The sequence below is a fragment of the Nothoprocta perdicaria genome, unplaced genomic scaffold (assembly GCF_003342845.1).
Source record: "Nothoprocta perdicaria isolate Ctin4 unplaced genomic scaffold, notPer1 scaffold_201, whole genome shotgun sequence".
Lineage (NCBI taxonomy): Eukaryota > Metazoa > Chordata > Aves > Tinamiformes > Tinamidae > Nothoprocta > Nothoprocta perdicaria.
This window is the reverse complement of record NW_020455217.1, coordinates 263,697-278,747: the sequence shown is the minus strand read 5'-3', so window position 1 is coordinate 278,747 and position 15,051 is coordinate 263,697. Positions and strand designations below refer to the sequence as shown.

At 42.0% G+C, this 15,051-nt stretch overlaps 1 protein-coding gene across 2 annotated transcripts in view; it reads right to left on the bottom strand.

Annotated features, from left to right (window-relative positions):
• CLMP (CXADR like membrane protein) overlaps window positions 1-9,838 on the bottom strand; it is a 36,853-nt gene extending 27,015 nt beyond the window's left edge. For both annotated transcript variants that reach the window (XM_026038135.1, XM_026038136.1), the window contains exon 1: window positions 9,473-9,838. In XM_026038135.1, the coding sequence (XP_025893920.1) occupies window positions 9,473-9,629 (157 nt within the window). In that variant the 5' untranslated portion in view covers window positions 9,630-9,838. The remainder of the gene's footprint in view (window positions 1-9,472) is intronic.
• Window positions 9,839-15,051: the final 5,213 nt, after the last annotated feature.

Below are 15,051 nucleotides of genomic sequence, written 5' to 3'. Positions count from 1 at the left end.
CTTCATGATGTCCAGCCTATCACACACACTCTTCCACTATGTAGGAGCTTATTAAGTGGTAACAGTGAGACCACACAGATRTTTCTCCTCCACAGAAGTCAAAGGGCTTTGCTGAGGCCCATGTCATGAGGGAGATCTTAGTAACTGGGCTGGTACACTGTGGTATGTACAGGTCAGAGCRCTGACCCCAGTGCTTCTATAGTCTGATCTGTTCAGCTTAGCATTATCTCAGAACACCAAAGTTTTTTTTTTAAATAACAAACATTTAGTTGGGAAGATGCTTTCTCATTTATCTAGTGGGCTTGTAGGAGGACTAAGATCACAAACTAGGACCCCTTTTCACTAAGCACTAGAAACATGTCAGCATGAAGAGASAGTGCCTATTGTAAGAGACAGCTCAGCAACCCTCATACTCACATTTATCCCCCTTCTCACCCCTGCTGACAGAGTTGCCGTGATGGAACYGAGGAAAATATAGCTGAAGAGATCTGTGCAGATCATGCACATGTCACAAGGCATTGCAAAGTGATAAAATCTTGCATTCAGAGGATTTTCCTACTCAGAACAGACAGACACTTAAAAATAGAAAAAGATTTACCTCAGCTCTACACTGCCTCCATTAAGTGGCAGCTTTTCTAGTATATGGAAAGTGCCCGGTATAATTGTTTCAGTTCTAACACATCATTTACAGCAAGCTTCATTGTTCATATATGATTCTTCCTAGCTGAGGTAGGTGTGTATATATTGCTGCTTTGTTTTAATCAAAGCACACATGAGTTCTTTGTGCCTCAGTTTCTGGAGAGAAAGCAAAGATCCCCTGCCTTATTTCAGTTAGAGTCCATAAAGCAGTGGGGAAGAGCTCACACATGGCAAAGATCTTGGAGGAGCACTAACAACACTAATACAGGCTAGATTGGCATCTCTATTATTTGTTTAACTGGCCAGTTAAAKCCTTCCACATGCATGAAAGCTAACATGCTCTCCATCTTTACACCCAAAGTTGTTTCCACAGGGAAGAGGGGGCAAAAAAAACCCTTAACTCTTTACAGAGCTTCAATATACAAATTGTTCCAGGAGCTGGGAAAACATATCCAAAAAACCCAAACAGATAAATGAAGACATAAATCCCACTAAATGAGAAAGGCCTGGATAAAACAGGTAAGGACGTGTTTGAAAATGCCCTACTATCACGCTGCTTTCAGCAAAGCCCAAGCACATGCCCCTTAAAAACCTAACACCTCAAGCTGGTCRCGAGCATTTTGGCAGAAATGCATGGTGCCTGGTGTCTTGGCACTGCAGCACAAATGTGCTTCATGCTACAGACATTTATTTCATCTAAGCCAAGCCAGCACTAAGTAAAAGGAGTTCAGCCACTCTCACTCATCAGAAARACCAAAACACAATTACAACAAATATCTTAAGGGCAAAGAAATATTTTAGAAAAAAACATTAAGAGTTGAAGCCAAAAATATTTTAGTAAGACGCACAATTTGCTCACAATTTGATTGAAGACTTTCTACCATTTGAGGCTTTCAAACCAAGCCTGTGTTTCTGGAAGAGATATTTAGCTTATGAACTTAAAATAAATTCAAGGGTAACAGGAGTGAAATTCCCTAGCCTTTCATATATCTACCCTCTAGCAATCCTCAACACCACCCTTCACTTCCTTGGGCTCCATCTTTGAAGATATCTTTCTTGCAAGACTGCTCTAGAACTCCCACACCTCTTTGGCCTGAGCCAGGCAAGTCCATGAGTCCCTGCAGCTGAATTTCCAGAAGTGCTGGCCCTTTATTATCCAAGTCCACCACTTCAAATAGAGGCACTCCAAACAAACACTTAAAAATGGAGGCTGGAACTGCTTATATCACAGACTCACTGGTAAACCAAGAAAGGAATCTAGACATCCTCCACATTGCTTTGACCAGTCCTCTGAATTGCTTTCAATCCCTAACTGGAAAAGAAATAAGAAAAATTACACCTTTTGTCAACAGAAARACTAAGCTCTGTCATGTGAAAATGCCCTTCGTCTACAAGCAAGAACCCAAAACAATGGAAGACTGGTTTTGCCCACAGTACAGACCACATCAGAGCATGACAGAACAGTACTGTTGAAGCATCCATCCACACTGGATAAATTCCCTAAAACAGATAGTTATGCAAAACACTGAGAATCCTAGGACATTARCACCAAGCTCTCATGCAAATGGAACAGGCTGCTGTGGAGCAGGCCTATTCCAGGCAAGCAGATAACTCCAAATTTCAGAGCTGAGGCTCAGCAAGGCTTTGAAGACCTTGAAACAAAGATAATGCCAAGTCACTRGTATGGAATGCAATTTCCACACTTGGAAAACCAAGATGGATGGTCCTCCAAAGCCACAGTGCAATGCGGATGGGTCAGCCATTGCCTGGCAGTGCCATTAGATAGAGCAGAGTCACCTCCTGCCTGATGGGTCAAGACATGAGAGATTCTCCCCACTCAAGTTTCAGTACTCGGGGCTTTCCAAAGGAAATGGCTCATAGCTCCTGGTTTATCCTTGGATTAAACAGCCTGGGCCAAATTCTTCCTCATCAGGSCTTAGGGTTACCTTAAAGTCAGTCAAGTTGCATTAGCAGAGCATCGCTTCCCATTTTGAACACAAACCTCTTGGCTCTCTGTGAACAGTATTTCTACATGCTCTTCATTTCATACAAGACACACAGAGCATTTAACAGACATTCACTGAAGCTCCATGCTGTTGCACTGGAGTGCTAGTGCCAGTTAATGCCTGGGGAAAATGAACCAATTTCCTTAATATTACCCAACAAGTGAGGATCCAGCACAGAATTCCCAGCACTCCTTCAGACACCAGCCTTAAGCCTCGCTTCAGCAGATTTGTTCTGGAAATACCCTAGTATAATAGAGCTCCAAATCTGGCTCAGTCCCTCCTTCRCTACCAAGGTTTGATAAGTGATCCTTTGTTCAGAACAAGCCTGATGCTGGAGAACATGGCTTCTTTTTCCTCTTGTCCCTGGAATTGTGATTGGAAATAATTGGAAGTGTCACTGGAAGTAATCAGAAGTGACAGTCCCTGGGCTATAAGGCTTTTGCTTGAAGTCTAACAATCCACCCCTCCACCCCACCCCCAAAACAAAACCTAAATTTAAACAATGAAGTCACATAGTAATTTGCCTTCAAGGTTAAAAATCCTGCWTTTTTTTTTTTTGGTGAAACACAAGTGCCTGATTCTGTTTTAGCTCAGTACTCAAGGCTTGCTCTGCTACATGAAAGCCTTGCTTGCCTGTGTGAACACACACACCATTCCTGGTGCTTTGCAGCCCTATCCTCTAGACAAAGTTCTTCCCTACATTAAAGATKCCTATAGCCTTTAAAATTTTATCAAGGCTTTAAAGTGCAAAAAAAAYAGGCTAGCTGTCTGAGCCATGAGAATCAGCCAGCATGCATCTCAAATATTGAGTGCTGGAAAACCACCTCTTCCTAATGTTTTTACTGAGGCACAAAGGGGAAAGGAGCAGAGCCACTGTTTTATTTTTGTATTCCAGGTCTGGAAAGGGTCTCATATGATCCCAATTTGCACCAAACCTTGTTTGGGCACTTTGGGAAAGGCAGTCCCTATCCCAAAGTGTCTACAGCCTAAGTAAAGGCTAGTGAAAAGCACAAGCCAGTGGAACAGAAAAGGAGACCGAGGGACTGACACAGCTTGGCAAGGTCTAAAACAGAGTGGGKAAGTGAAACCAGATTCCCAGCACCTTACACTAAACAAACAGTCACTAACATCTTCCTGATCTGTTACTTTTACTTTTACCTTCAGCTGCTCCAGCAAACCACTTGCCTCTGACAAAAAGGGATCCAAGAGGCTCTTGCACTGACAGATTGCTTCCTGTGGCACAGTTACAACCTCATCCCAACCAAATGCACTCTGCAGCCACTGTCATCCGTTGCCTCCAACTGTGCACGCTCCATTTCAGGAGACTTGTTTCCAGGAGAGCAGCCTCCCTTCCACCAGCGCATATTGTAAACACAGCAACATTTTCACTGACCTTTCCCTACCAACGGCAATTAAACTGCAGGCACTCATCTGAACTTCAACCCTTCTACCCAATTAAACTCAGGGACAAGGCAGCACATTAAAGCTCCATACTCATTTTGAAGCCACAAAACTGTGGATGTCAGCTACAGAGGAGGTGATAAAAAGGCTGAAAGTTGTTTTAATGTATATTGATTCTTGTAGAACAGCACATCTGACATCATGAGTGTGGGTCTGGCCCATTACAACAAATGCTGAGTTAGAGGATTTGCTTTTTGTAGCTGCCTAGCTAAGAGAAGATGAGGGAGCAGGCAAGGACGGAAATTGTTTCAACATCTTTCTTAGTCATACTCACCCCTTTCAGAACATTTTACCATCGTTCACAGCTTTTGCCAGGTTGCAAAGAAAAAGTGACTCTTCCCAATTCATCATGTGGGGAACCCGAAGCATGGGAAACTGCTTAATAAAACCTAGCACTGAGGCTCGGCCGAGATAAGGCAGCACCCACCCTGCATAGGGCTATACTGCTCTTCTCTGTACTGAATCTGAACTGGGTGCTCTCAGGGTAAGAACAAATTATTTCTAGAGCTCCTAGTGATGACTGCAACACAATTTGGTTTGCACATTTTCTATTCTTGTGCTTCTCATTCTCATCATTTCTTATTCTCTATCATTTTGTCATGCAAGCATCTATTCAGAGCTCTCTGACCTGACTTCACCCTTGGCTTTTTGCTTTCTGCTGGGATCCTTCAATAAACTAACCATTTCCAAGAATGGATGAAGGAGTAGTTTGGAAAAAAAAAGATCCATTCATCTTAAGGCACCACCAAGTTTCTAGTACATGCCAGGTAGCCTCTTTTGTAGCACATTGGTACATACAAGGCAGGCAATTTTGAAAATTTAAGAACTGAGTCTTCACCATGTAGATTTAAAACTCCCAACGTGAGTGATGTGCATACACACAATGGCTACCACCTAAGCTAAAAGAGCACTACTTCAAAAAACACATTATGATTCCACTAAGGCTGCAAGGACCACTGGAAAGCAAGCAGCTAACACCCCTCTTCCCTAGGTACTAGACCTTTGCTATCAACTAGCATCACACACCAATCAGAGTTTCCAATACACACGAGACTGGGTCACAGTGACTGCTTACATTTCTTTTCAGGCATTTTCTGCAAACTTAAACCAATCCCAGAGTGCAAACCTGCAAAGTTCCTTATAAAGCCCTGTATTTGCCTTGAGGAAAACAGGGGCATTTGTTGTGATCCTGAGGATAAACACGGGGATATCTCCAAGCCAGTTGTGCAACAACAAGCATTTTTGGGAAGCTCGTGCTGCTGTTGCACAAAATGTCCTTCTGCAGCAGGCTCGAGTACCTTAGTACAAACAGAGAACCAATTCCCTATAGGAGACAGTCCAGTACAGGCAACATGGAAAAAGACCAATTCTCTAAAGGTCTCTACAAGACCACCTTATAGTTTTTTTACCCCATTATAGAAGTAAATTCACAGCACAAGCCAATGGACTGATTACATTGGCTTGATAATTCTTAATGGAACCGAAAAAAATTAAATAATTGGAAGCTATCCTTGGGAGAACCCTTCTTATTTTGAGCTAGTTACACCAAAATAGTTCTCTATACCCCTTCATATGGCAAATACTCCCAGATAAAAGAACCACAGTAATCCTTTACAAAAACACTGCTCACAGCTAAAGATTTGTTCTTTGTGTGCTGCAGTCATGGATCAAGACTGGTGTTGTTCGGTGCTATATAAATACGGGACAGAATTCTTGTCCCTCCAAGCTTCTAATCTAAATAGATCATGAAGCAAAGAGGTTAAGCCAACAGAGGAGGAGCATGGAGAAAAACAGAAGATGGTAATTGTCATATATACTGATAGAGTCTGAGCAGCCTGGGAAGAACCTGAAAAATCAGCAGGAACATACGATCAGCCAGCTTAGAGATAGCTTGAAACAGTCCCCCTTCGTCTTCATTGGTTTCCAGGCACAAGCGTTCCTTCAGACAGCTACTGAGGAGCTTCTCCATCACATCTCTAGAAGCTGTTCTTCACAGTCCTGCAGCTGTTGCTCGGCTTGGCCTCACAGCAGTGCAGTGTGGCAGGCTAAGGAGAGGCAGACCAAGGAGATGAGACCAGACRGCAATCAGGTTGCCTGGCTCTGCAAGCAGGGGACAAACCAACTCTCTGATGTTGGAGAGTCAGAGCACTGGCAGGGCCCCAGGCTGACCCGCTGCCAAGCAGCTCCCCGATCATTACAGGAGTTTCTCCAGCTTGCTTTCTGGTGAACACCCAGGCAAGCCCAGGCTGTCAGACCCAATCGCTCAGGCCAGCGGGGACCAGAGGGATTTGCACCCTAACCTTTTCCCAGCACAGCGAGACAGAGCCGTGGTGCTCCATGCCCTTCAGGCAGCACTGTAAGGGAGTTCTTCATGTCAGAGCTGAGGGCAGAGCACAGCTACAGCAGGAACAGAAGGTGAGTTTGCTGCTCCAGCCTCCCCACTAAGCATTCTGCCACAGGTAAGACACTCATTATGAGCACATCTTTGCCATACTGTTGTAAGGCAGGCTAAACRCGCAAGTCAGAGCCATGTGTATATTTGTATTCAGCAACTTCAGTACAAAATCTCCACTCCATATTTCCTACTCTTATCATTCCCCAGAGACCCTGCATACAGTGCAAGTCTAAACTTGGCTCCCAGTGCATCTGCTCTCGATCCAAGAGGGCAGACTACTTAACCTCCTGCTGCACCCTCAGATTTAGAGCAACCACATAGACTTTGCACTTACTGATGAAGCATCAAAGTTGAATGTGGAAGAAGAGATACAGACTCTTCTTTCTTCTCTGTGGGTAAGAGACTACCTACTCTGCAGATAAAACAAGATTTGAGCCACTCAACCATTGGAGTAAGCAGCCCCCTAATGCAAGAGCGGCGTACAGGCTCAGCAGCAAACCAGAAAGCTGGGTGGCTGGGCACATATCATACTCCTTTGGATTTCTAAACCCATCAGTTGAAGAGAGTCAAAGCTCATGCTTTTTAGCAACTAATCAGCAAATGTAACACAAGGGACAAAGTCAGGCTTACATATTAAATCCACATGAAAATATTTGCTTACAGGAATATTTCCTTCCTTAGTAAAAAGGATTCATCAACAAAATACAAAATTGGCTAGGGGAGGTAAGAGAAAAGCACAAGAACTCTGCCATCTGACAATTTAAATCAGTTAAACAAAACATTCATTTAAATGAACATATTTGCCATTTCTTACTGGCCAAGAAACTCACTATTGTCCATTCTGAATTTTTCACATCAGAAACAAAATTGACCATTTCACATGGAAATTTCCGTTCCGATTAAGAGTGCTGTTTGTTACATAAGCAGCTTGAAATAAAAACTTGACCAGCTGCAGTCTCAGATAACAATCAACATCACCAGTGCTTGCATAGAGGCAAACATCCCATCACACACTCCACCTTCCACTCCTCACACCTTCCTTCACCTAACCTTTGCAATAGAAGCAGGTCATAAGTCCTGTCACACTTAGAAAAGGCTCTTTGGAACATCCTTTTAACATCAGTCAATGAGGCTGGACTCAGCAGAACCATTAGAGCAGTTTGTTGACCAGGCACTTACAAAGTGGGCAAGAGAAAGGGCAGTTCCATTGCTACAGTTTAGTGCCAGAAGACAAAAACACTTGGGTCCTGCTGGTCGCTTTGGGAAACCATTTGGCCCCCTGCTCCCTACCTGTGTTGCGGCTGAGACCCACATGGGCTCAGCACATGATTCATGCCTTCTGCTTTGGCTTTGCTAGCATTATGGAGCACCCCAGATACCAAAGAAATGAGTATATTAATAAAAGCTTATTGTGTTTCCTAGATAAAAAGCAGCACTAATCATGAGTTTACAGAGGAAACACTTGTGGTTATAGTTTAGAGCTTTTTCCATTTGCTCCAGACTTTCAGCATTTGGCCTCTGTGAAGCAAGTCTTGACCTCAAGTTGAGGTGGATGCAAAAGTGCTATCGTTCTTTTTTTATCTTCCAAGGTAAGCAACTGTCCCTAGTTAGCTTCTGCAGAGTCACTTTTCATTTCTGTGGGACAGACTCAAAGACAGCTCTTAAAAGAAATCAGCTCTTAACCCTTACCTCAGTATCTCAGCTGCTGGAGCCTTCAGTATCACAGCCACACTGTGACACCTTGTCAAGACTAATGTAGAGAGGGAACAAGATGCTGCCCCTACAGAACATACAGCACATCTGAGCTTCTGAACACATTCCTACAGAGAAAGCCTTTTGTAACAGTAGTCACTGAAGCAAAGCCCCTTCTCTGTCGTACACTGAGCAGTTCTACAGATGCTTGTCTTTTGGGGACCTCTGCCCAGTCTGTATCACACATGTGATGTGATGCACAGGGCTGTCCCCCACAGCAGGTCTCCAGCAGCCATGTGAACAATTTACTCTATTGCTTGAGCCCCTCAGTGATGGAATGTGCACAAGCCCCCTGAGGGAAGGAGACACATGCCCTCATACAGCTGGGGAATGGGGAGACCCAGGAGTCAGAGCCCAACTGCAGCAGATCTCTAAGCCACCCTCCTGCCAGAGCGGTCCGGGAAGCAGAGCGGAGACACAAACTCCCTCATCACATTACGGTGCCTCCGGAGACACCAAGAGCCACGCTGCTGCCAAGCCACCCTTGAGGCAAGTCCCCTTAGAGACCTCAGGGCTGCAAACCCCTTGTCTCTGGAAGCTACAGCTCTAAGAGCTCTCCCCTCAACYCTCCTGCCTTCACTGCCCTCCGCCTTTAGTCTTCTTTCCAGCTCTTCTAGTCAGCCACCTCTTTCCTAGCTCTTCTTACAGCAACCTTTCTGCCCCCTTTTTATTAAGCTTCCCCTTGGATTTCTTCCTCTATCTCCCCTCTTTCCCCCAGCCTCCTCTTGCTTGCACTTTAGCACATCTGTTTCTAATTTGAGGCATCCACTGGAAACAATAGCCCCTTTTTATTTTAAAATCGGAATGTTAAATGCCAGAGCAAAGCAAAACAGTTAAGCAAACTTGACACTACGCCTGAAACAAAGACATTTTGTTCACCTTGCTTTCCCGATGAGGTTAAAACCCTCCACTAACTCATTGCTAATAAGCACTGTACTTTTAAAAATCCAAAATGAGCAGGTTTAACTGCTACTTATAAAAATGCAACTAGTTTTTAATAACTGTGGGTCATCAACCTACTAGTAATTAAAACACCAAGAAAAACATCAAAAATAAACCCAGACAGTACTGAATTCAGACTTTGGCAAGAGTTTCTTAGCAAGTCCCTTAAGCTCAGCATAAATGTTTTTTTTTTTTTTTGCTGTGCAGAGAGGTCTCATGCAAGCAGCACAAAATGTATATGAGAGCACAGCACAAAAAACCAAAAAAGCCAACATACCTAAAAAGATGATAGAAAGTGCAGACATTCCGTCTCCAGGCAAGAGAGGGACTTTTCCTCCCTTTTTTCTTTCTTTCTTTCTCCCAGGAATGGCAGGCAGACCTGCAGAGAATTCAAAGGAACCCCTCTGGAATGCACCGAGAGTAATCACATCCATGTGCCAGAAAAATAACCAACTTCACTCCTCCTTTCCTTCTGCTATTCATCTTCCTGTCCATATTCCAGGCAGAATCAGTTAGATTTTGTATCTCCACAGCTCGCAATTTGGGCCCATGAGTTTCGGGAAGGGAGGAACAGAGGCGGTGCAGCAAGGAGTTCACATCTACGGCAGCGGAGAACGATTTTGCTCGTCTGAAAAGAAAAGGAGCAAGGGGGAGAAAAACACTGTGCTCAACACTCACCACATGGCTGCCTCGCAGAGGAGCCCCTCCCTACCATCAGCTGGGATTAATAGTGAAGACCAATCATGCAGGGGAGGTACTGCTAAGTCCTAATAAAAACACATTTTAAAATGTTTTTTAATCTTTGGAAGGAAGAAAGAAGGTTTCTCTAGCATCAAAACAGTTAAGTTGGAAAACAGTAAAGACTCCGCATAAAAAAATTCAGGCTCATCACTCAAGGGCTAGAGACAGACTCTTGGAAAGAACACATATGCTCTAAGTGCTAAGTAAACTTGAATATATACATTATCTTTGTTTTCATTTATAGATAGCAAGCTGCAAAATTTAAACCTTTAGCCTTACTGCAGGGCATTTTCATGTTACTTCATTCTTCTCTTTGCAAAAGTCTGAGTTCCTACAAAAAATACTAAAAATAAATTTCATGTAGCTTTAAGTTTGTGATCCATTGTCCAAAGGGCCAAATGAAGCAAACAAGTTATATCTACATTTAGTGACTTTTGTGGATGCCATGTATACAGGCACATTCAGAGTAATTTTAAGCCAGTTAAAGTAACATTTGCAGCCCTTCACTACCATGAGGATAAACTCCTCAGTGTAAGAAGTATCAAGTGCAGTAGGGAAAGGCATTGGCAGAATATGGCTTTGACCATCTATGGGTCTGTTGAGCTTAACTAGCCAGAACTGAGCTTTTCATGATGTAGTGAAATGCCCAAGCTGCTCTTAGCAAAGCCACCAACACAGCTGTTTCACATGTGTGCTTACACACATGAACTGTGATCAGTAGTACTTTACACATATTGGCCATACTTCCATTTACATTCACATCCCAGGATACATCTGCTCTTCAGAAAAATAAAGTACATGCCATTGATCTTCTTGAATACCTACAGGAATAGTGAGATAGGCAGTCTGAAACTCCACAACAGTTAGAGAAAACACCCTAATCAAGTAAATATTTTGGTGACTCTCCTGTACTGCTCTATGTTGCTATTGAGCAGAGAGCAGCACCACAGCTGGTCTATAGAGCTGTACTACAGCAGGCTTACACGGCAACTAAGCATTTTCTGAAAGTAGGCACACTCACACAAGCATGTCCATGATGCACAGCTACTTGCAAATCCAAGGAATTCATTGCCCTTCTGAGCTTGGAGCAGAAGGAAAGATTTGCAAGGGAAAACACAATAAAAACATTCCATTTAACAGCTAAGAATATATTTATAACACTCAAAAGGAAGAACAAGCTATATGCATGCATGCCTGGCAGTCTGTGGTTTCAGAGCTCTGACTTCAGTTCCACCTTCTCTTATTTGTTTCTTATATAAACCCATCAAGACTTAATATCTAAACAACGCCCCCATCCCATAAAGATGGAGAAAAGAAACTGCCCTCGCTCTTTAAAAGTACAAGTAACAAGCCATGATTATTAAGCTCATACTGAGGAACACCATGTTTGGAAGCTCACTGGGACTTCAGTAGCTTAACTCTACACTACAAGATTTTCATGCATTTACTGGAAGAGAAGTGCTACACCGGACAAAACAGGACCTGAGATGCAGGTAAAACAATTAGGGAAAAACAACATAGATGAGAATGTTTAATGAAACAAGAYGAATGAGGAAAACATTCATTTACTCCTCCCAGTTCTAGCAGTTGGGAACRCAACCAGGATTTGTCTCCTCCCTAGGACAGCAGTTCTGTTTAACAGCAAGAAGTCTTGAACAGCAGATGCACCTAGCATACACATAGGCAGCAGCTCTCAATAACAGGGAAATATAACAGTTCCTACAAAACAACTCTGTCTTTGTCATCTGCTTGCAGTATAGGCGCCAGATTTCTGTATGCATTTTCCCCACACACTTGACCAAACAGGCTGCTGTTTTTCAAACAGTTGAGTGGATTCGAGAGAACATTGTTGATTTCCAGGGTAGGACATAAATCAATGGAGAAAAGTGCATTTAATCCCTTCCTCCCCCCTTCTCTCCAGAAGCCAAGCAGCACTGAGCTTGTCTCTCTGCATTACAAGTCTGACAGAAGATGTCCCAAGCTATGCTGGAAATACCCGGCATGCTTCTTGGCTTTAATGAAAGCCATGCCTCAGAAACCCACACAGAAAAGCCTTCTCACCACACCCTAACTGGTGCCGCATATTCCCAACAGCAGCAGCTCTTACGTTCCTATTGCTCAAGTAGAAGCAAGAAATAGAAAAAAATGCTTTGTTTTAAAGCAAAAGCATTCCTGCTTGGACATACAAAAGAAAAATAACTCTGCCCCCAGCTTTCCTTTCTGCTTGTTTTTCAGGAATAGTTGCTACACAGCAGTAACACAGCCTTCTGCTGGCTAGATGCCATCTCATGCTGATCCCTCAGTAAGTCCTTCTAAGGTTCCCCAAACTTAAATCACTTAAGTGACTTAAACTTATAGAGATAGTCAGTCAGGCACCAGCATCCTCCTGCTAGCACAGCTAAACGGGGAGTTAGACTCCCCTGACACAGACTACACAATACAAGTCCTGTAAAAGAGAAAAAAGTATTCACAAAAGTGAGGCAACCCTTTGCAAAGAAGAAAAAACTCAAAGGAGACAGTAGAAAATATCAACTACCATGTAACATCAAAGACAACCCTTCTGTGTGATAAAGCTAAGTATTTCTTCCCTACAGGAAAGACTGCTCTTTATATACAAGTTACCCTTTTTAAATATTTTATGTTTTTAAGTTATTTGTAATTACTAGCAAGGTAACATCTAAGCACTTAATTTTTTTTTCTTATGAAACAAAAGGATACATGAGCTCCTACAACATCATACATTCCAAAAACTACTAGCTCCATATAAACTTTAAAGGGCCTATAATTTAATTTTTAAGAAAAATGCTTATAGTAGTTTCTTAWTTTTGACATTATGTTCTTTAACTAAACCTTTAACTCTGAAGAGGAAGAAAAAAATTTATTTAAACACAACTTTCATGTTCAAATAAATACTGAAAAAGCTTACCTAAAAAARAACCCACACAAAAAAATGCTCTTATCCAACAAGCTGATACCCAAYCTAAATTACATTCAGCTTAACAAATAAGGAACCTTCTCTACCTTACCTTCAACATTCACCTATATTCTACAAAAGGAACATGAAGTGCTACTCCTGCTTTTAAAGCTGTTTCTCTGAAAAACACCTGCCAATGAAAACACGCGTTTTCACTTCCCTGAACGGGATTGGATAATTAGCAAATTACTGGTTGCCAGTGCTCACAGGTGTGGAGCATTAGCAATTAATAAGGGGMGGGAGGGCTAGAGCCCAGAAAGTTAGAAAAGCTGAAGAGAAGAGAAGTTGCTTTCCTGACTGTTTGTAGTTAAAGTAATTTTTGTTTGGTTTTGAGTAAAGGTGTTTTAATGTAAGTGTATGTCTTACTACAGACTGAGGTAAGTTGTTTTTGCTAATTAAGTGTGTTTTTGTGTTTTGGTTAGTACAGGGGAAAGAAAGAGACGGAGGAAGCAAATAAAAGAAAAGGAAAATTATTAGGCTACTTCTTTTTTTTTTTTTTTTTGCTTGTGAAGTAAAGGGGTTTCTTTAAAGTAAAGCTTCAGTTTCATGAGTTTTTTTGTTTAGAGAGGGAGATAATTTTTTTTTTTTGTCAGTAACTTGCTTAAACTAGTGAAAGCTAAAGGTATATTAGCTGGGTTTTGTTATTGTGCAAAGCACGTTATGTGTTGAGTTCTTGTAAAGATTAAAAAAAAAACTAGGAAGTAGGCATGTAAGTAACAATGGAGGAGAAATAATCTTCTCTGGAGAACTCAGAAGGGTCTCTGTTAATCAAGAGTTAAGAGAAGTGCTTTGCTCTTCTCTGAGGTCAGCTATTGGATAGTGTGATGTTTGGTTTTAAGGAAGCTGTACTTATGAGTTGGCTTTTTTTCTGATTTGTCTTTCCAAAGTAAGTAAAAACTGCGGTGAGTAGGACCGTTAAAGAGTAAACTTAAAACTCTGTCTAGAGGGCACTATTTAAAACATGTAAAGTTAAAATTCAGTATGATACAGGAAAGAAAATGCTTCAAAAGGTTTAACTGGGACTGTTTAGGTTGCTCTGAGTAAATTTTAGCTTATTACGGCTTAAGTTATGTTAAGGCTTTTTCTGTTGGTGGGGGCTAATATAGAAGCTCTCACACTGTTTAAGCTCTTAGAGGGGAGAAACATGTTTCTGATGGTTACCAGATAAAACTTGTARAATAGCCCTGTGCTTCCCAGCAAGTTTTTATGCAGAGTCTGGTTACATTTGATCCATTTCCTCCCTTTCCTTGAAATTGTTGCACTTGAAATGTTGTTTTCTTCTTGGTAGTCAAATTTGATGACCTCAGTGGTTAGGATGACAGAATGATTTCATTAGGCATCCAGTGTTGCAAGAAACAGATACAAAGCCATTTGGACATATTCTTTGTTTGCTGATGCCACTGAGCATATAATTCTTCAGAGACAAGTTTAGGAACCCTCAGTAATAATTCTTAGGTTCATGTTGTGCAAAAAGAAGGGGAAAAGCCAGAAAACATATGTGCTTCTATTGCACTTGCTCAATATCTAGCTGTAATGGTTGTAACTGCCTTGCATCTTACTGTGTAAGACTGATGTATTTTTTCTTGGCCGTGGAGATGTGTCATTGACTGAATGAGTTCACTTTTGGTGTTTAACAAATGTAAGTTTGGATCTTTGAACCTGTTTAAATTTTCTAATGTGAGCGTTTGACTACCACAGTAAGGCTTGTGGATACCTGGTAGAAGAAATTTGAGGGTCTAGTTTTTAAGAGAAGTTATGTGCTGTTTCCCTGAAAAAATCAGTGGGTCTGTCTGCTCTGAAAATGACTGCTTCACTTTGGAAATGCTGATTTATTGGTGTAGCTTCTTAATGTGTGTGTGTCCTGTGCATTCAAAATGTGGGGACTTGTGGACTTGCTTGGACACACTTCTGTGCGAGCATGCTCACGTACACTCATGCATATGTGAGTTGCCTATTCCCTCAGCTCTGCTCTTGCAGTTTGCTTGAGGCAAATGTCCTGTGAGGTTATGTTTAAATAATGCCATCTAAGATAATCATTTAATGTATATTACTAATTTAACATGAGTGGTAAGGATTGAGGGTTTCRAGACCTGTTCTTTCAGCTTCTATTATAATGCCAGCATGGTCACTATGTTGCTGTC